The sequence below is a fragment of the Bos grunniens genome, chromosome 4 (assembly GCF_055505025.1).
Source record: "Bos grunniens cultivar Pamir isolate PY7600 chromosome 4, Bosgru_T2T1.0, whole genome shotgun sequence".
Lineage (NCBI taxonomy): Eukaryota > Metazoa > Chordata > Mammalia > Artiodactyla > Bovidae > Bos > Bos grunniens.
The window spans coordinates 21,234,918-21,256,757 of NC_141168.1; the positions used below are offsets into that span (position 1 = coordinate 21,234,918).

At 47.1% G+C, this 21,840-nt stretch overlaps 2 protein-coding genes across 21 annotated transcripts in view; both read left to right on the forward strand.

Moving 5' to 3' along the window:
- The window catches only part of LOC147373750 (solute carrier family 23 member 2-like), a 76,662-nt gene extending 67,387 nt beyond the window's left edge, over window positions 1-9,275 (forward strand). For 6 of the 9 annotated variants that reach the window (XM_086395459.1, XM_086395460.1, XM_086395455.1 and 3 more), the window contains 4 exons: window positions 2,761-2,925; window positions 3,308-3,416; window positions 4,673-4,768; window positions 6,194-9,275. In XM_086395459.1, coding sequence (XP_086251585.1) covers window positions 2,761-2,925; window positions 3,308-3,416; window positions 4,673-4,768; window positions 6,194-6,435 — 612 coding nt within the window. In that variant the 3' untranslated portion in view covers window positions 6,436-9,275. The remainder of the gene's footprint in view (window positions 1-2,760; window positions 2,926-3,307; window positions 3,417-4,672; window positions 4,769-6,193) is intronic. The other 3 variants (XM_086395457.1, XM_086395458.1, XR_015162037.1) reach the window with 2 other exon arrangements.
- Window positions 9,276-17,277: 8,002 nt separating this feature from the next.
- The window catches only part of LOC147373751 (solute carrier family 23 member 2-like), an 87,590-nt gene continuing 83,027 nt past the window's right edge, over window positions 17,278-21,840 (forward strand). For 9 of the 12 annotated variants that reach the window (XR_015162038.1, XR_015162039.1, XM_086395463.1 and 6 more), the window contains exons 1-2: window positions 17,278-17,391; window positions 18,318-18,448. Coding sequence is in view for 6 of the 12 variants with exons in the window: in XM_086395463.1 (XP_086251589.1) it covers window positions 18,407-18,448 (42 nt within the window). In the remaining 6 variants the exon portion in view is untranslated. Of the gene's footprint in view, window positions 17,392-18,317; window positions 18,449-21,840 lie in introns of those variants that run through there. The other 3 variants (XM_086395474.1, XM_086395467.1, XM_086395470.1) reach the window with 3 other exon arrangements.

Here is a 21,840-nt window from a genome sequence, read left to right on the forward strand (position 1 = left end):
TGCATTAACAGACTTCAAGTTGTTGACATTGGAGTATCTTAAAATTTTTAACATTGTGGTAGAAGACACATAACATAAAATCTACCATCTTAATATTTTTGAAGTGTACAGTTCAGTACTAGTAAGTGTATCCACCCACAATGCTGTGCAACAGATCTCCAGAGCTTTTTATTCCTACAAAACAAACTACCCTGGAGTATCATTTTAATGTTTCTGTTCGTTTCTTTGTTTTTTTTTTTTTACATTTTGGCTGGGCCACATGGCATGTGGGATGTTCCTTCCATGAACAGAGATGAAGCTTGCACCCTGGGAAGCCCTGTCAAACATTGCCCATATATGCATGGACTTATTTGTGGGCTGTCAATTCTGTCCCCTTGGTGTATGTGTCTGTTTTTACGTGAGCACCATACTGTTTTGATTACTATAGTTTTGTAGTATAGTTTGAAATCAGGAATTGAGATGCCTCCAGCTTTATTTTTCTTTTTCAGGATTGCTTTATATATTTGGCATCTCTTGTGTTTACATAAGCATTTTAGGGGCTTCCCTGGTGGTTCAGATGATAAAGAATCCCCCTGCAATGCAGGAGATCTGGCTTGATCCCTGGGTTGGGAAGATCCCCTGGAGAAGGGAATGGCTACCCACTCCAGTAGTCTTGCCTGGAGAATTCCATGGACAGAGGGTCCTGGTGGGCTACAGTCCATGGGGTTGCAAAGAGTGGACACAACTGAACAACTGACACTATACTACTATATGTAAGCATTTAGGATTTTTTTTTTCTATTCCTGTGAAAATGCTGTTGAAAATTTGATAGGGATTGCATTGAATCCGTAGATGGCTTCAGTAATATGGACAGTTATCAATACTAATTCTTCAAGTCATGACATAATATATCTTTGCATTTATTTGTGTCTTCTTCATTTTCTTTCCTCAAAGTCTTATAGTTTCCCCCTCCTTGTTTAAATTCATCTTTAAAAATTTTATTGTTTTTGATGCTATTATGAACGGGTATGTTTTATTTCTTTTTCAGATGTTTTATTATTAGTGTGGGAAAATGTGGCATTTCTGTACACCGATTTTCTATCCTGTAACTTTACTGAATTCACTGATTAGTTCTAACAATTTCTTAGTGGAGTCTTAGGATTTTCCACATATGAGATCATATCATCTGCAAATAAAGATAATTTTACTCCTACCTTTTTCATTTGGATGCCTTTTATTTCTTTATGTTACCTGGTTCCTATGGCTGTGGACTTCCAGTAATGTGTGGAATAGGAGTGGTGAAAGTGTCACCCTAGTCTTGGTTCTGATCTGATCGTAGAAGAAAAGTTTCCCACCTTTCAGCCTTGAGCATGATGTGAGTTGTGGGCTTTTTATATTTGCCTTTAGCTACATTCTTTCTATATTTGACTTGTTGAAAGTCTTTTTTTAATCAACAAAGGATGTTCCATTCTGTCCAGTGCTTTTTCTGCATCTGTTGAGATGATCATATATTTTTATCTTTCATTCTATTAATGTGGTGTATCACATTTATTGATTTGCATATGTCGAGACATCCTGGCATCCCAGAGATAAATCCCACTTGATCATGGTGTATGATCCTTTTAATGTGCTGTTAAATTTGGTCTGCTAATATTTTGTTGATAGTTTTTGTATCTATATTCATCAAAGATATTGGTCTGTACAGTTGACCCTAGAACAATATGGGAAATGGGGTGGGATTAGGTGCACCAACCCTCCTCACAGCCAAAAACCCTTGCATAACTTATAGTTGGATCTTTGTACATGTGGTCCCTCCATATCCGTGGTTGCATCATATCTGTGCTTCCATCATATCCGTGGTTCCACATTCACAGATTCAGCCTACCATGGATTATTTAGTGCTGCCGTGTTTACTGTTGAAAAATATCTGCATGTAAAGGAACCTGCTGCTACTGCTAAGTCGCTTCAGTCGTGCCCAACTCTGTACTACCCCATAGACGGCAGCCCACCAGGCTCCCCCTTCCCTGGGATTTTCCAGGCAAGAACACTGGAGTGGGTTGCCATTTCCTTCTCCAATGCATGAAAGTGAAAAGTGAAAGGGAAGTCACTCAGTCGTGTCTGACTCTTGGCGACCCCATGGACTGCAGCCTACCAGGCTCCTCCGTCCATGGGATTTTCCAGGCAAGAGTACTGGAGTGGGTTGCCATTGCCTTCTCCAGTAAAGGAACCTACACAGTTTCAAATCATTTTTCAAGTTACACCTGTACTTTCTTTGCTTGTAATGTCCTTATCTGGCTTTGGTACTGCCAGGGTAATGCTGGCCTCCTATAATAAGCTTGTGAAGTAAGTATTATTAATTCCACCTGGTAAATTTGAAGGCTGATATTTGGAGAGGTTAGATAACATGCGTAAAGCTGCACAGCTAGTTAGAGGCAGAGTTGGTACTGGCTCTCAAACTCCATTCTTAAGCATTGGGCCACTCCTTCCCAAAAGAGACTTCTTGCCACTTCTTCACAAAAAGCTGCCCAGAGAAGGAGCACTGGAGTCAGGACTTGAAGATAGGTATGAGAGCAGCAGAGAGGAGAGGTGAGGGCAGAGGCTGGGACCCAAGATCACACCCTCATCCTTTCCCTAGCCCCATGAGAAGTAGAGGGGGCTCCTCCTGCAGGTCCCCTGGAGCTGTTGTTTGTGATTCCCCAGGAAGAGTGCAGAGGTCTCCAGGGCATGTGGCCTGGTTGGAGCTCAGCCACCATCTGTATCCCTTCTCCCCGCGTGCTGCAGGTAGGAAGCAGGATGGTGATTGTCGCTGCAGGCTTCGTGCTGCTCCTGATGGGCATATTTGGGAAGATCGGGGCTGCATTTGCCACCATCCCGACACCCGTGATCGGAGGCATGTTCCTGGTGATGTTTGGGGTCATCACTGCCGTGGGGATTTCCAATCTCCAGGTGAGGCAAGGCACCCTTGGAGAAGCAGCAGCATTACATCTCCTGAGAGGAGCCCATGGGGATGGAGATGAATGGAACAGCCCGGGGACAAGGGAGGAGAAGGGCATCCTCCAGTCCCAGCAAATGCACCGGCCCCAAATGGAGGGAAGAAGTAACCAGGGACATCCAAACTTCTGAAAAACAAAATTGGATCCGTTTGTATCGAATTATCCAAACCCCTCAGCTCTCAGGGTCAAGGGGGAGTTGGGACTTGACCCAGAGCCTGTGCCCTCTGAATCCAACCTCCCCCTCCAGCCTCCAGTGATGGGCGAACAGGGGGCACTTTAGAGGGGTGCTTGGTGTTCAGTATAGGTGCTGATGGCTCCGGGCCTCTCTCTTGCAGTACGTGGACTTGAACTCATCCAGAAACCTCTTCATCTTCGGCTTCTCCATCTTCTGTGGGCTTGCCATTCCCAACTGGGTGAACAAGAACCCAGAGAGGCTCCGCACAGGTGATTCTCCATCCTCTAGACTTGTGACCATTCCAGGAGCAGAGCCAGTGGGGCCCTTGGTTCCTGGCAATTCCTGTCACTTCTTTTAAATTAACTATAGTCACCATGTTGTACATTACATCGCCATTACTTATTTCCAGTTTTGTTGAGATACAACTGGCATACATCACTGTATGATTCCAGGTATACAGCATAAAGTTTTGATGTACATCCATTGTGAAATGATTACCAAAATAAGTCTAGTTAACACCCATCATCTCACATGGATACAATAAAAAGAAGTGGGGGAAAAAAAGAAAAACATTTCTCCTTGTAGTGAGAACTCTTAGGGTTTATTCTGTTAAGAACTGTATGGTTAACATACAGCAGCATTAACCATAGTTTTCATGTTGTACATTACACTGCTCATCCTTATCTCATAACCGGAAGTGTGTACCTTTTGATCACCTTCCTCCAGCACCTCCTTCTTCTCCCACTTCCCGCTTCTGGTAACTGCAAATCTGATCTCTTTTTCTGAGTTTTTATCATTTTTTTAAGAGTCTACATATAATAAGTGAGATCATACCTATTTGTTTTTCTCTCTCTGATTTATTTCACAGCACAGTGCCCTCAAGGTCTATCCATGTTGTGTAAATAGCAACATTGCATTCTTTTCCTTATGGCTGGATAATATCCATTGTAAACATACACATTTTCTCTAGTTGCTCATCCACTGATGAACACTTAGGTTGTTTCGATATCTTGGCTGTTGTAAATAATGCTACTGTGAATGTGGCTGTGCATGTGTCTTGTTGAGTTGGTGTTTTCATTTTCTTTGAATAAATACCCAGAAGTGGAATTGCTGGGTCATATGAATGTACAGGGAGGCCTGGTGTGCTGCAGTTCATGGGGTTGCAAAGAGTCGGACACGACTGAGTGACTGAACTGAACTGAATGGTAGTTCTATTTTTAATTTCTTAAGGAACATCCATGCTGTTTTCCATACGGCTGCACTAATTTACAGGCCCATCAATGATGCATAAGGGTTTCTATTTTTCCACACCCTTGCCAACACTTCTCAGTTCTTTTTGGGAAAAGCCATCCTCACAGGTGTGAGATGAATGTCTCACTGTGGTTTTGATTTGCATTTCCCTGCTGTCAGTGATGCTGAACACCTTTCATGTACTCGTTGGTCATCTGGACATCTTCTTTGGCAAAGTCTCTGTCAAGATCCTCTGCCCATTTTGTAATCCCTGTCACTTTTGTCTCCACTGTAGGGATTCTTCAGCTGGACCAAGTCATCCAGGTGCTGCTGACCACAGGCATGTTTGTTGGTGGATTTCTGGGATTTCTGTTGGACAACACCATCCCTGGTAGGGCTCATCTCTGCCCTGTAAGCTGACAGTTTGGGTAGACAGTCAGCATTAGGGCCAGCCGCATTGCTTCCCTAGCCCCGGTTCCCATGTGAGGCTGGCCACAGCATACCCTGAGCGGGTCCAGGGTCTGGATGGGGTGATTTAAAGTCCCTGTCTACAAATATAGTCACATTCTGAGGAACGTGAGGAGTGGGGTTAGGGTTCAACATATGATTTTGGGGGTGGGTGGGTGAGCACAGTTCAGCCCATAAAAGGACCACAAGGTGGGAAACATACCAGAAGCAAAGCGCAAAAGGCATAGCCCCAGCTCTCTTAGAGCCTGCAGTCTAGCTGGGGAGGGAGAGAACACAGTATAGATTCATATCCCAACCAAAGCCATAGCTGGTGTGCTCCAGGTGCTCTGTACTGAGCGTACAGAGAGCAGCAGGACATGCCCAGCCTTCTGGAGCCTCACAGGCTTGTAGGAAAGGGAGACACAATCACAGACCCTTACACTACAGGGCACTGAGTGTGGCGGTGAGCACACCAAACCCATCAGTGCTGAGGATGTGTCCGGGGAAGGGTGCAGAGTTGTCCTCACTGGTGGCTTTTCATACTCCCTTCTTGGTCCTCCGACAGTTGAAAGGACCTCTGTATGTAGTAACTCCTGCTTATTCTGATATTCTGTTTTCCACATTTCTTCTCTCCACCAAACATAAAAGACACATGCATTCCAGAAACATTGAAACATAGAAAGGTCCACCCTGGAAGAGGAAGAAAGAACAGTGGTTCACAGAAGGTCATACCCTAGAGCTCAGAAACTCCTGGTGATGAGCTGAGTTGTTGCTGTTGTTTAGTCACTCAGTTACCTATGACTCTTTGTGACTCCATGGACTGCATCACGCCAGAACTCCCTGTCCATTACCAACTCCCAGAGCTTACTCAAACTCATGCCCATTGAGTAGGTGATGCCATCCACACATCTCATCCTCTGTCGTCCCCTTCTCCTCCTGCCTTCAATCTTTCCCAGCATCAGGGTCTTTTCCAGTGAGTCAGCTCTTCTCATCAGGTGGCCAAAGTATTGGAGCTTCAGCTTCAGCATCAGTTCTTCTAATGAATGTTCAGGGTTGTTTTCCTTTAGGATGGACTGGTTGGATCTCCTTGCTGTCCAAGGGACTCCCAAGAGTCTTCTCCAGCACTATAGCTCTAAAGCGTCAGTTCTTTGGCGCTCAAGACTTCTTTATGGTCCAACTCTCACATCCATTGAGTTGAGTTGGGTGGAGTTGAGCTGAGCTGATTCTTGGGGTGGGCTGGGAGGAGGAGAAGGACGAGCTGCCGGCAGGACCAGGGCATTGAGAACTGGTCTCTCCAGAGGCTCCTCCTGCCCAGGTCCGCCAGCTCCTTTGGGGCCCAGTCCTGACCTCGCTCACTGTTTCCTATTAGGAAGTCTGGAGGAGAGAGGCCTTCTGGCATGGAATCAAGTCCAGGAGGAGTCTGAGAAGAGTATGAAGGCCTTGGAGGTCTACGACCTCCCCTGGGGGATCAGCACCAGGTTCTGCACATCCTCCTGCGCCCAGTACCTCCCCTTCTGGCCCAGGGAAGGTGAAGTGGGAGTGCGCCAGCTCTCGCTCTGCCCCTGGGACTCAGAAGAGGGGCCCCGGAGGGCCACAGACACCCGGCTGTGAGAAGGCTCCTTCTGCACCGCCCCCACCCAGTGTGCTCCTCGCCCCACCCACTATGGGAGGTACCCTGTCGACCTGAGCGTCTCTGCACCCCACACGTGATGGCAGAGTTAGATAAGTGTTAGATTAAGGCCAGGGCAAGTGTGCTGTGACCCCCGTCAGCGAGTCAGCGAGGTCTAGCCTCAAGCTACATCCTTACACCGTGCTCAGCCCTCCGGTCTCCAGGGTAAACCAGGGCAAATCAGGGCAAACAAGGGCAGCCTGGTGTCCACGCAGAAAGCCTCTAGGCAGTATTTTGATGCGTTGGGAGGCAGAGGCTTTGGGTGGGGTAGGGAACAGAGATGGGGCTGTTAGCTTAAAGGTGACAGTAACATTTCTCTTCCTCCGCAAAGAAGTAGGAGGCCTCCTGACCCCTCCCATCCAGGTTCCTCCCATGCAGATTCCTCCCAACCAGGCCCCTCCCTTCCCGGCCCCTGCCACTGGGAAACGCTGAGCTTGTGCTAAGTCATTTCAGTCGTGTCCAACTCTGTGCAACCCTATAGACTGTAGACCGCCAGGCTCCTCTGTCCATGGGACTCTCCAGGCAAGAATACTGGGGTGGGTTGCCATTTCCTCCCCCAGGGGATCTTTGCCCCCTGGGATGGAACCCACCTCTCTTACCTCCCCTGCTTTGGCAGGCAGGTTCTTTACCACTAGTGCCACCTGGGAAGCCCCTGTAGACACTGAAGGGTCTGCAAAGCTACAGTCCCTGCATATGCCCAGTGCTAGTCCTTGGAGTCAGACTGCATCACAGGATGGTATGGTGAGGCAGTGAGCACTGGGGGTGCGGGTCAGATGGCACCAGGTTTGGACCCTAAGACTTAACCTGCACTTCAGGTTCTCACAGGGACATGAAACAGCCAAAGCCTTGGAAAGGCCTTCAGTGGAGTGGAGCCACTGTTGTCATGATTTATAAACTGTAAGAGCCAGGTGAACCTGCTGTCTCTGCATCCTCAATGGATTAGTCAGGATTCTCTAGAGAGACAGAGCCAATATGGGGGGTGTGGACATACATACATATCTGTGCCTATACATATATGTCTACAGATATATATATGTACACACACACACATATGGGGAAGTCAGATGGAGAGATTGACTTCACGATTGGGCTCAGGTGATTGTGGAGGCTGACAAGTCTGAAGTCTGCAGGGCAGGCCATGCAGGCTGGAATGAATTGCAGCTGGAATCTGAAGGCAGTCACTGGAAGAATTCCCTCTTCCTGAGGGAGGTTAGGGCTTCTCTGAGAGCTCAGTTGGTAAAGAATCTGCCTGCAATGCAGGAGACCCTGGTTCGATTCCTGGGTTGGGAAGCTCTGCTGGAGAAGGGATAGACTACCCACTCCAGTATTCTTGGACTTCCTTTGTGGCTCAGCTGGTAGAGAATCTGCCTGCAATATGGGAGACCTGGGTTCGATCCCTGGGTTGGGATGATCCAAGGTGAAAGGCTCCAGTATTCTGGCCTGGAGAATTCCGGGCCATGGGGTAGCAAGTGCGGTCTATTCGGTCCTTCAACTTATTGGATGAGGCCCACCCACACTATGGAGGGTAATCTGCTTTACTCAAAGTCTGCTGATTTAAATGTTAATATCTTCTAAACACACACACACACACACACACACACACACACACACCCCTAAAACCTTCAGAGAAATATCTATAAAAATGTTTGACCAAGTACCTGGGTGCCATGGCCTTGCCAAGCTGACATGTAATAATAACCGACACCCCCAGTACACAGGCCCAAGGGCACTGATGCATTCTGCCCAGCAGCCTCAGCAAAAAGCATTGCGAGCACTGTGGGACCTGACATGGACTTCATTCAGGAGTCTTTATTGTCAGAAGAAGCAGATATAGGTGATTCTGCCTTGGTGTCCTGGAGCACAAGATTGAGGTCAGCATTGCTCCTGGGCTTTTAGAGCTTGCAGGATGTGGGGTGGACGCCAGAGCTCTCTAAAACTCATCAACACAATGCCCTGAAGCAGGTGTGCTGCAAGTACCCAGTGTCATGGGACAGATCCTGGCCGTCCTGCTTTTGAAAGACTCACGGCCTGGTCCTCGGGTGCATCTGGTACCCCGTGAAGAGGAGCACAGCGGGAGCATGTGTGTGCCCTGCAGAAGGCCAGCACCTCATTCAAAACAACCCTGAAAGACCGACACACAACCACACTATTCTTAAATACTTTATAACAACCAGAAACTACAACCATCGGGGCAGCCCACTCCAAAATGCCAAGGCAGGGGCCACTTGGGCTGCCAGAACCCAAAGCCGGAGACCACCAGCCTCCTCCATCCCCTCCTGCTTCCAGCCCTCCCACATCACAGATCTTCATCATCAAACATCTCCGTGCACCTCAACGTTATCATCTCATCGTTGACAGGAAGGTCCGGTTCTTTCAAAACAGCAGTAGAAGAGTATTCAAGTTTTATCTGAGGGCTCCAGGCCTCAGGCGGGGGAGATGGCCCCACCATCTCAGGCATGCCTCCTCCCTCTGCTTCTCCCCCACATCTCTTCAGCGGTATCTTCTCCAGCTTCCAGCCAGGAAGTTACGAGCAATGAGGGGCAGGGAGTCCATTTCCATTTCACTCGAGTCTGTACTCTACCGTCCCCAGAGGAGCTTCTCCTGGATACAGTAGAACTGGCTTCTCTCCTCTCCTGGGGATTTCTAAGAACCCATGAGCGAGACAGGGGCAATCTTAAAGCTTTATCCAAATGCCCTCAAAAGAGGATGATGAATTATACCACAATGCACCCACCCATGGAATACTCTGCAGCTGCTTCCAATAAAAGGAATGGGCTCCTTCTCTGTGGGACACATGATTTCCAAAGAGCGCGGTCCAGAGCAGTGTGTATGGTGGGCTACCATTTGTGTCTGATGTGTGTGTGCTCAGTTGTGTCTGACTCTTTGCGATCCCATGGACTGTAGCCTGCTAGACTTCTCTGTCCCTGGGATTTTCCAGGCAAGAATATTGGAGTGGGTTGCTACTTCCTTCTCCAGGAGATCTTCCCAACCCAGGGGTCAAACCTGGGTCTCCTGCATTGCAGGCAGATTCTTTACCAGTAGCGCCACCTGGGAATACCATTTGTATTTGATAGATTATATAAGTAGCTGGAGAATATTTCTGGATGACTGAATAAGAAACTGGTCATGATCATTGCCTTTGGGGGAGGGAATGCAATAGGAACAAGGAACACCGTTCATGGGTTAGCTATCTGGGGACCATTTTGAAAAGAAACAGCATTATGTTAATTTAGCAAGTGTTTCTCATTCCCTTAACGATGACACCAGCTAACCTGATTCCCCTTTACCTCTTCCCCTAAAGAGGAACATTCCTGAGTTTGTGTTCTTCCTGCATATCCCACCCCAGCAGAAAATCACCCCTGTAGTTTGTTAGCGCTTCTCATTAGTGGTTGATTCCCTTGAGCCTTGGGAAGCACCCCTAATCCAGCCAACTATCTCATGGATGTGGGGCCAGTTTGGGGGTGATTCTGAGAATGAAGCTCCAGAGAACGGTCCTCATCTGCTGTGCCCTCCTGATTGGGGTGGGCACATCAGAACCAGAGTATCCAAGAGAGCGAAGAACTGGTCAAAGGAAAATCACTGGAACCCTTGTTTAGGGTGAGAATGGTGGCAAAGGTTGAGAAAAGGGGGAGCTGGAATGTGGAGGATGCCCTGAGGCCAAACATCAGGGGAGGGAGCCACACACTGGAGTCTTTCACAGAGTGCCTGAATGTCATTCCAAACGTTCTGCTTCCTTCAGTCAGTTCAGTTCAGTCGCTCAGTCGTGTCCAACTCTTTGCGACCCCATGAACCACAGCACGCCAGGCCTCCCTGTCCATCACCGGCTCCCGGAGTTCACCCAAACTCATGTCCATTGAGTCGGTGATGCCATCCAACCATCTCTAAGCCCCTGCACACGATGATGAGGGACTCTTTAGCTGCAGGTCTGTGAAATCGCTAGGCTGCTAAGAGGTGTCTGCTGGGACTGGGTGCTGAAGTGTGTTGAGTAGCATTTCCCCCAGTTCACGCCCACCTGGAGCCTATTTGAAACTAGAGTCTGTGCAGATGTGATTAACTAAGGCTGTAAGCTGAAGTCATGCTGGATTTGGGGTGTGCCCTCGATCCAAACGATAGGTGTCCTTACAAGATGAGAGGGACACAGAGATCACAGAAGACAGAAGCAGCGATGCAGCTACAAGTGCAGGATCTCCGGCACTGCTGGGAGCACCGGGAGCTGGGAAAAGGCAGGAGAAATTCTCCCCTAGAGCTTTCAGGGGGAGCACGGCGGATCAACACCGAAACTGGGCCTGGGAGAATAAATTTTTGTTGTTTTAAGCCCCTGAGTTTGTGGTAATTTGTTACATGAGTCCTAGGAAACCAATACAGGCACTGGGATGAACGGGGAAGAGAATGCAGTTGCCCTCTTTACACACCCTGTACCAAGGCCTGAGGCCTCCTGCATGAGGACACTCTTGGGCAGCTTGTTCAAGACACAGATTCCCGGGGCCACATCTCACAATACTGAATGGAAATCTTGAGTGTGGGGACGTCAAGAATCTGCATTCCAATGAGCTCCCAAGGTGAGTCAAGTCTGAGCGCCTCTGCTTTACATGAGCTCCAGTCCTGCCAGTTCTTTCTTTCCTGCTCTGTGTAAGTAACGAAGTGGGGAAAACAAAGACTGTCCCATCCATCTGCTCTCAAAGCCTTGGTAAAGTGACCTGACTTCACTGTGCCCAGAGCAAGGGACTCAGTGGTCAGGGCTGGTGGCCAAGGGTTGGTGGGGGGTGCAGAGAGCAAACTGCAGGAAACGGCCTTGGCTCCAAGTGGTCTCAGCAGAGGAAAGGGAAGGGTAAGCAGGAAAAGGGCCACATTGAAAAGCTCCCCTGATTATTTTTGGACTTTTCATCACTATCATGTACCTTTTAAAATAAACAGCTATATTTTTGCTAAATCAGTGGGAAAATCCATGGCTCTGAATCTGAAAGGGGCTGTCTCCTTGGCAGCTCATGAATAACCCCCTCCTTCCATGGAAACTTCCAGGAATGAACCTTCTACCCAAGACCCCCACATGCATGTCACGGTGGGCTGCACAGTCAGCTTTTTGGAAGCAGAAATTAATATCCTTCAAAAGCCGACAGCAAATATTACCCCAGTGTCTCAGAAAGTGATGAATTAGTTCAGCCTCTCAAAAGGCATCGAGAAATAACACATGTAGAAATGCCTGCCAAGGGCCAGGCCTCTGAGGTCTGGTTCCTGCCTCGAGGCTCCCAGGCTCGGATGTGCCCTGAAGAGCATCCCCCTGCCTCTTCCCTGGACATCCGCCTTCCACAAGATGAACTAGACTAAAGTCAACTATCCATGGAAGAACGTTCCCCCGTGGTGTGAACTGGGGGAGCTGCAGCCAGTGCTCCCCTCCAGAGCCCACCATCTGAGGGGAGGCGAGCCAAGGCCTGACTGCACCCTGCTCCATCCTACCTGTTTGACTTGAGTGTCAACACAGCAAAAGTCTTTGAAAAAATCGACGATCTGCATGTATAGCTGAAACTTGTCCTCCGGATTTTTTGAGTTTTAGACAGCCAGCCTGGAACTATCAGCAGAAAGGAGGAAGAAACAACAGTTAGAATCCTAACTTTTTACCTCTGCTTTGTTGTTGCTGTTCAGTCACTAAGTCGTATCTGACTCTTTGGGACCCCATGGACTGCAGCATGCCAGGCTTCGCTGTCATTCATCATCTCACGGAGTTTGCTCAAATGCATGTCCATTCATTCGGTGATGCCATCCAACCATCTCATCCTCTTGTTGCCCGCTTCTCATCCTGCCCTCAATCTCCACCTCTGCTTGCACCGTCTAAAAATATCTGGATTACAATGAGAACCACTTTGAAGCACGCAGCTGGACCCTCCAGAAGGTGGCCCAGGGCCTTCTGTGGAAGGTTTGCACAGCCCCAGTTCCAGCATCATGTCTAGAAGCTGCTGGGGAAGCAAGACTACAGGGAGGCTGGCCCATGGGTCCTAGTTCAGTGTTCTGAGCTGTGTCCTGGGGAACAAGGAGCAAGATTTCCTCTCCACCCAAAGTCAGGCTCTGCTCCCACCCGTGACCTCCCAGGCTCAGGAAGCACAGGGCACGATCGAGGTCAGTCCCTTGACATGCCTCTGGCTCAGGAGGTCTAAAGTGAAACGCCAGCCCTGGCACAGAGGCTTCCCTGAAGATTCTTTTCCTGCTCTTTCCTGGAACAAGGGGAGAAGCCTACCAACAGGACTATGAATCAGGCCAGACAGCTTGTGGTGCTTTGACCTCACTTCCTGCTGGAATGAGGCCTCACAGTCAGCTTGGGAACCCTGGCAGTAACCCTCTGCCTTTTCTAGGGAAAGACCAAAAAAAAAAATTTTTTTTTTTTTCCTGATTGGTTGTTTTCTGTTCCACCAGCAGGGTGAGTAGTTAACAAAATTATTTGCCAAGTACACTTTGGCCACTTTTCAAAGAAATTTTTTACATAGCCCAAGCCCAACAAAGAGACAGCAATGTCTGTCTCCAGCCGGTTTCCGCAAAATCAAACTTTACACAGCCGGGAAGAGTCACCACGGAAAATCGCTTTGAGATTTTGGGCAAGTCTGGCTGGGCTGGGCTGGGGGAGGGGGGTGGCAGCTGAGTTGCTGACCTCTCATCTGCCTGCAGGCCCCCAGGGCTCTGGGCTGGAGCCACAGGCCTCAGAAAAAATGAAGATGTTCTTTGGGATCATGAGAACATGAATGTCACCTCATTCCCAAGGCAGACAGCTACATGTTCTTGCTTCTTAAAGAAAAAAAAAAAAAAATGTTATTTATTTGGCTGTGTGGGTCTTACTAGCAGCACGCAGGATCTAGTTCCCTGACCAGGGATCAAAACCGGCCCTCTGCTTAGAGAGTGTCGGGTCTTAATCACTGGTCACCTCTTTTTAACCAGGTATCTGAGGGGGCTGTGCCTTTAGGCTGTAAGACCACAGCTTTTCAAAGTAGCAACGACATTTTATTTTATTTTTTTTTTATTAACATGATAAAAATTTATTTCTGGTTCAAATCAAGAAAAGGTACTAACTAAAATGATAAAATAACTTAAAGGTAGCAGAACAAAAGCATTATATACCAAAATTATTTTACAGATATATTATTTATAACTAGTTAGAAGACATAAAAATTACAATTTACAATAAGAAAAAGATTAAACACTTTGCAATAAACTTTAAATGAAAGGTATACAAACTCTATAAGGAAAGACATAGACTTCCTGAAAGCTATGAAAAGAGACTTGAACAAATGAAAGACACTCCCAGTTTTTTAGGATTCAACATCATAAACTGTCAATTACCTAAGTTAATGAAAAATTTAACACAAACCCAACAAAAACATGAATAAACGTTTTTAGGGAGGTGCATGTGTGGTAAGTCACTTCAGTCACGTCTGACTCTTTGCAGCTCTACAGACCGTAGCCTGCAAGGCTCCTCTGTCCATGGGATTCTCCATGCAAGAATACTGGAGTAGGTTGCCATTTCCTCCTCCAGGGTATCTTCCCCACCCAGAGATCAAACTCGTGCCTATTACATCTCCTGCATTGGCAGGCAAGTTCTTTACCACTATTGCAGACAAATTAATATTTAAAAAATCATGTGGAAAAACCCACCCATGTAAGAATAGTCAAAAAGATATTAAAAAGGAAAGGCAAGGAGGAAGGTCTAGCTCAGTTATAAAACAATCTATAATCTTTATAGCAACGACATTTTAGTCCTAAACTCTCTCTTTCTGAGAAAACACAACTGTTTTTTATGTGTGTGTGTGTGTTTAAGAAAACCAAGCTACTTCTTGTTTTAAAATCTCCCCAGATGCTCTTCCGACTTCAGGGGGTCATCCCTCCTTCTACATCCTTCCCATCAGCACTGTAAAAACAGCTTCTCCCCTTGTGCAGTTCAGAGACTCTGTCACTCACCCCAAGGCTCAGGCATGAGGCCTGTTTCCATGTTGGCCCAGACTCTCTCTGTCCACCTCTCAAACCAGACTGACTGCTGTAACCCACCCACGGCCACCTCACCCCAGGAGACAGTGCAAATCACTAGAATTGACAACTCACTGATGTATCTCAGCCCTGGGTCACAACAGAAGAACTGTCTCTGCTGAAGAAGCCCCAGAGAAGATCCTCCCCAGGGCAATGGCACAATCCTAGGACCAGCCTTTTCTGAATCACAGGAAAAAGTGGATTTCCAAGAACTTCCACTGAATTATGCTCCCCTCTGAGAGGCTGCAAGGGAGAGGGTCCTAAACACCCCAACAGGGACACCCACACACAGTCTCATACCCCTCCTCACCTGGGGCTAGATGTGCCTGGAGCTTCACTTTTGTCCAGGAAACTTGCCACATCGAAGGCATCTTCAAAAAGGATCTGAAAGAAACCACAAAACTTCACGTGTCAGAAATCGCCACACTCTGATGTTTGCTCTGGGCTGCCGAGGGATAGAAAGGCTCCCTACCTTTTGTCCCCAAAGGGGTACATGTTAAAGCTGAGTCCCAAACCCAGGGTCTCTGCTTGGTGACCTTTACAGGGGATGAATATTAAGTTCTTGACCACCCAGAAAAAACTGCCAACCTCAGAGAGTGGCTGAGAGATGGGGAAGCACTGGGGACCATGGTCTCCTCTTTCTAAAGAGGGTGGGAGCTTAGGAGGGAGAGGTAACAGCCAGAGGTGAGCCTCTGTTTACACAGGAAAGGGCTCATCTACACCACCCGAGGGACAGACTGAGCCCCCCATCCACAATCTAGCAGTTTCATTCTAGGGGAACAGAGGTTCAGGGGCTCGGGGGTTAGGTTGCAGAGAGCCCACTCCCAGGGTGGATATGCCACAGTCAACCCGCTCCCTCCCACGTCCCTGCCCCAACCTCACTCCACCTTGGGAGTCCCTTGCAGTCACACCAGTCACTTGGGGTGCTTGTTAAAAACGGATTCTGAGCCATCCCCTCAAAGACTCGGATTCAGTGGGTCTAGAGTATTAGCCAAGCACCTGCCTTTCAACTAAACTCCACTTAGGTAGTCTGGAGGGTCAACAATAACTAGAGACCAAAGGGCCGAGATTTGAAAAAAAAAAAAAAAAAAATCTGTGATAAAGGATGCAATCCTTAGAGCAGGAACTAGGCATCCTGGATAGGTCCTCCCACACACTGGGCTCGTCTGTGAATTGGAAGGACTGGATGAGGCGACAGTAGTTTTCCATGCCTGGGTCCTGATGTCTAGGAAGCCTCCCAGAGAATGGGCCATCCTGGGCTGTCCACTGGATCATAGAAAAAGCTAAAGAATTCCGGAAAAGCATCTGCTTCATTGACTACTTCAAAGATAAAGTCTTTGACTGTGTAGATCACAACAAACTGGAAAATTCTTAGAGATGGGAATACCAGACCACCTTACCTGCCTCCTGAGAAACCTGTATGCAGGTCAAGAAGCAACAGTCGGAACTGGACATGGAACAATGGACTGGTTCCAAATTGGGAGAGGAGTACGTCAAGGCTGCATACTGTCACCCTGCTTATTTAACTTACATGCAGAGTACGTGTGAAATCCCGGGCTGGATGAAGCACAAGCTGGAATCAAGATTTCTGGGAGAAATATCAATAACTTCAGATATGCAGATGATACCACCCTGATGGCAGAAAGGAAAGAGGAATTAAAGAGCCTCTTGATGAAGGAGAAAGAGGAGAGTGAAAAAGCTGGCTTAAAACTCAATATTCAAAAATGAAGATCATGGCATCTGGTCCCATCACTTCATGGCAAATAGCTGGGGAAACAATGGACACAGTGAGAGACTTTATTTGGGGGGTGCTAAGCTGAGAAACGCTGGACTGGAAGAAACACAAGCTTGAATATAGATATCTGGGAGAAATATCAATAACCTCAGATATGCAGATGACACCACCCTTATGGCAGAAAGTGAAGAGGAACTAAAAAGCCTCTTGATGAAAGTGAAAGTGGAGAGTGAAAAAGTTGGCTTAAAGCTCAACATTCAGAAAACTAAGATCATGGCATCTGGTTCCATCACTTCATGGGAAATAGATGGGGGAACAGTGGAAACAGTGTCAGACTTTATTTTTCTGGGCTCCAAAATCACTGCAGATGGTGAGTGCAGCCATTAAATTAAAAGACACTTACTCCTTGTAAGGAAAGTTATGTCCAACCTAGATAGCTTATTCAAAAGCGGAGACATTACTTTGCCGACAAAGGTCCGTCTAGTCAAGGCTGTGGTTTTTCCTGTGGTCATGTATGGATGTGAGAGTTGGATTGTGAAGAAAGCTGAGCACCGAAGAATTGATGCTTTTGAACTGTGGTGTTGGAGAAGACTCTTGTGAGTCCCTTGGATGGCAGGGAGATCCAACCAGTCCATTCTGAAGGAGATCAGCCCTGGGATTTCTTTGGAAGGAATGATGCTAAAGCTGAAACTCCAATACTTTGGCCACCTCATGCACAGAGCTGACTCATTGGAAAAGACTCTGATGCTGGGAGGGATTGGGGGCAGGAGGAAAAGGAGATGACAAAGGATGAGATGGCTGGATGGCATCAGTGACTCGATGGATGTGAGTCTGAGTGAACTCTGGGAGTTGGTGATGGACAGGGAGGACTGGCATGCTGTGATTCATGGGGTTGCAAAGAGTTGGGCTTGACTGAGCGACTGAACCGAACTGAAAGGTCAACTACTTAATGACCGTTGACTCTCTTCTGACCTTGGTTTTTCTATTATAGCTTAATCAGCTCTGTCCCCTCCCATGTCAAACTTCTCATTGTTTTGCTTTGCAGGGCTTCCTCTTGGACGGACTCCTATCAGTGTCTATGTAGGTCCCACTACATGTTTCCTGAAACGTGGGTCCCAGTACTATCTGTTCCAGAACATTCCATCATTATGAATAACAGGTATTTGTTTACATCGGCCTTCATGTGCATACACGCTAAGTTGCTTCAGTTGTGTCTGACTCTTTGCAACCCTGTGGACTGTAGCCAGCAGGCTTCTCTGTCCACGGGATTCTCTGGGCAAGAATATTGGAGTCGGTTGCCATGCCCTCCTCCAGGGGATCTTCCCAACCCAGGGATTGAACCCACATCTCTTACATCTCCTGCATTGGCAGGCGGGTTCTTTACCACTAGCACCACCTGGGAACCCCATTGGACTTCATGGAATGGGGTTTATTGAGAATTTTAGAGGAGCATTTTAGTACTCTGTGTGGGATAAGACTGAGACTGCCTTCCTGGATTTGTCTCTCCAATAGGTAGCTTACTAGAAGTTTCTACATATTAGGGAGCCAGGCACCCAAGTTGTAGAAGCACTTTTTCTCAGCCTCTCACCTGAGGTCTTTGCTCCACCCATGAGCCTTAGTAGCCTCTCCCAGGTCAGCATTTAGGGCCAGCAGTCCCTGCCTAACGGCTGTGTCAGTGTATCTCAGGGGCCAGGCTGCTTGTGTCACTTTTGCAATGTTTACATTCCAGTTCAACCAGTCACTAGAAATCAGCTTTAGAAAACAGAAAGGTCCCTCTGTCTGGCCCAGAGCCTCACCCCCTCTTCTCTTGCCCCTGGGAACCTGGTTTCCAGAAAGTGCTGTCCTGCCACATCTCAACAGGCTGCCCCCTGATTTGTTTCCTTGGTGCCATGGGGGATCATTAACTTCTCTGCAACTACCCACACTTTTCAAATGATGCAACGCTTACTATCACTGGATGTACCTCGGTCCCCTGAAGTGACCTAAGAGGGCTGGAGGGGATGTCTGTTAGAGACCAGTAGGTGGGGCTTGGAGGCCCCACCCTCTTGGATCCTCATCTTTCCCTCTCTCTTATTATTTTGGCAGGCTGTGGGAAGTTAATCTTCCTCTCTAGCAGCGGCTTCGTTTCTTTTCTGTTCTGAGAGGAAGCCAAAAAGAGAAGACCTCAAGCGGCCATGAACTCTGCCATCACTACCTGTGAGCACCCCAACCCCTTGGTGAGTGCTGGTAGAAGAGAGGGGATGATAGAGGTGGGGTGCGTGTTAAGTGTTAGTCTCTCAGTCGTGTCCGACTCTTTGCAGTGTCATGGGCTGTAGCCCGCCAGGCTCTTCTGTCCATGGGATTCTCCAGGCAAGAATACTGGAGCAGGTTGCCATTCCCTTCTCCAGGCGATCTTCCTGACCCAGGGATCAAAACCAGGTCTCCTGCATTGCAGGCAGATTGGTGGGGTAGCCGAAAAGAGGAAAGACCCTGGAGAAGGGTCCCAGTGTGGAGTTCTAATGCAGATTCATGAGGAAGGTGGCTTGTGTTCCAAGTGAGATGTTGAATTTTCACAGCTGTTCTTCTGCTGCCACTGTCGCAAGGCAAACATCCCATCCTCAGTGGTGAACTCCGTGAATGAATTACAAAGGAAGAAGGGAGAGCTGAAAGGCCCTCTGTTTTACTCTGTTGAATCTAGGTGTTTGTTTTCCAGGTTTCTCAGCATTATGATTTCTTTGATCAGAAAGCCTTTCTGAAGCAAAGCAAAGAGAAAGAGGAAAGCAGAGAGAGAGAGAGGATGAGAGAGGGTGAGAGACATGGAACTACTGTTTACCGAATGGCTGATATGTCCTAGTATTATGTACTTTATTTTCCTCCTTCAAGCCACTGAGGCATACACCTCTGTTCCCATTTTACATATAAGGAAGCTGAGGCCCAGAGAAGTAAAGGGACAATAACCCATCTGGAGGCCTCTCCAGCTCATCCTTGAGCCCTGCTCCCACCATTCTTTCCAGCCTAGTTTGGCCACCTAAAAAGCAGGGCCAGGGGTAGGGGGAGCTGAATGAGTGGGGACCCTTTGCCCACCATAGCCAGACAGAGCCTCTCCCCACCAGGCCCAGCCATGGTATCTGTGAGACAGGTGCCATGCATGAGCCTGGGCTGGGCCCTCAGAACTGTCCCCTGGAGCCCAGCTGCCAGACTTGCCCACTGCTAGTCAGTCTTCTGGTAAAGGGACTGTGGCTGACTCTTCTGGAAAAAATTTGACAGGCACCTGAGAGAAATTTCCTCTCCTCTCAGAATTCCTATTGCTAAAAGTAAAAATTCAACTGGGTAAATTTAAAGCTAGTTGGCTTTATTTTTTAAAATTGTTATTATTTCTTTTGGCCACACCTTGCAGCATGCAGGATCTTAGTTCGCACACCAGGGTTTGGACCCAGGCCCCCTGCAGTGATTCCACGTGGTTAAGTGTGGAGTCTTAACCGGTCGACCGCCAGGGAAGTCCACATAATTGGCTTTATTTAATGATTCATGAAATGGACAGCATACCATCATAGAAGGTAGAAGGGAGCTTTGAGGAACTGTACAAAATGGAGGAGTTTTATAGGCAGAAGGAGGCATGGCAAAGTTATTCTATCAAAGAGTGGATTGTTTCAGGCCAGGTCACTTTCCTGAAAAGCAGGGGTCTACCAGGCAGATCACCTCACTAGTTCTGACCAGATAATTCGAGATGGACTAGTGAAAAGTTACATCCCTGTAAGAAACCATAACTGCATGCAATTAATTAGGTTAGGCATTAGGTTAGAACTTCCCTGGTGGCTCAGACGGTAAAGCGTCTGCCTACAATGCAGGAGACCTGGGTTCAATCCCTGGGTTGGGAAGATCTCCTGGAGAAGGAAATGGCAACCCACTCCAGTATTCTTTCCTGGGAAATCCCATGGACAGAGGAGTCTGGTAGGCTACAGTCCATGGGGTCAAAAACAGTAGGACACCACTGAGCAACTTCACTTTCTTTCACTTTATTAAGTCTTGGTTGGCTGATATGGGCTTAGCATTAGTTACTCCATTTTGGACCTTTTAAAATTTTTGTTGTTGTTGTTGTTTTATTTGTTTTTTGTTTTTTTAATTTTATTTTATTTTTAAACTTTACAATATTGTATTAGTTTTGCCAAATATCGAAATGAATCTGCCACAGGTATACCTGTGTTCCCCATCCTGAACCCTCCTCCCTCCTCCCTCCTCCCTCCCCATACCCTCCCTCTGGGGTATGCACCAGCCCCAAGCATCCAGTATCGTGCATCGAACCTGGGCTGGCGACTCGTTTCATACATGATATTATACATGTTTCAATGCCATTCTCCCAAATCTCCCCACCCTCTCCCTCTCCCACAGAGTCCATAAGACTGATCTATACATCAGTGTCTCTTTTGCTGTCTCGTACACAGGGTTATTGTTACCATCTTTCTAAATTCCATATATATGCGTTAGTATACTGTATTGGTGTTTTTCTTTCTGGCTTACTTCACTCTGTATAATAGGTTCCAGTTTCATCCATCTCATTAGAACTGATTCAAATGTATTCTTTTCAATGGCTGAGTAATACTCCATTGTGTATATGTACCACAGCTTTCTTATCCATTCATCTGCTGATGGGCCTCTAGGTTGCTTCCATGTCCTGGCTATTATAAACAGTGCTGGGATGAACATTGGGGTACACGTGTCTCTTTCCCTTCTGTTTTCCTCAGTGTGTATGCCCAGCAGTGGGATTGCTAGATCATAAGGCAGTTCTATTCCCAGTTTTTTAAGGAATCTCCACACTGTTCTCCATAGTGGCTGTACTAGTTTGCATTCCCACCAACAGTGTAAGAGAGTTCCCTTTTCTCCACACCCTCTCCAGCATTTATTGCTAGTAGACTTTTGGATCGCAGCCATTCTGACTGGCGTGAAATGGTACCTCATAGTGGTTTTGATTTGCATTTCTCTGATAATGAGTGATGTTGAGCATCTTTTCATGTGTTTGTTAGCCATCTGTATGTCTTCTTTGGAGAAATGTCTATTTAGTTCTTTGGCCCATTGTTTGATTGGGTCATTTATTTTTCTGGAGTTGAGCTGTAGGAGTTGCTTGTATATTTTTGAGATTAGTTGTTTGTCCGTTGCTTCATTTGCTATTATTTTCTCCCATTCTGAAGGCTGCCTTTTCACCTTGCTAATAGTTTCCTTTGTTGTGCAGAAGCTTTTAAGTTTAATTAGGTCCCATTTGTTTATTTTTGCTTTTATTTCCAATATTCTGGGAGGTGGGTCATAGAGGATCCTGCTGTCATGTATGTCAGAGAGTGTTTTGCCTATGTTCTCCTCTAGGAGTTTTATAGTTTCTGGTCTTACGTTGAGATCTTTAATCCATTTTGAGTTTATTTTTGTGTATAGTGTTAGAAAGTGTTCTAGTTTCATTCTTTTACAAGTGGTTGACCAGATTTCCCAGCACCACTTGTTAAAGAGATTGTCTTTAATCCATTGTATATTCTTGCCTCCTTTGTCAAAGATAAGGTGTCCATATGTGCGTGGATTTATCTCTGGGCTTTCTATTTTGTTCCATTGATCAATATTTCTGTCTTTGTGCCAGTACCATACCAGC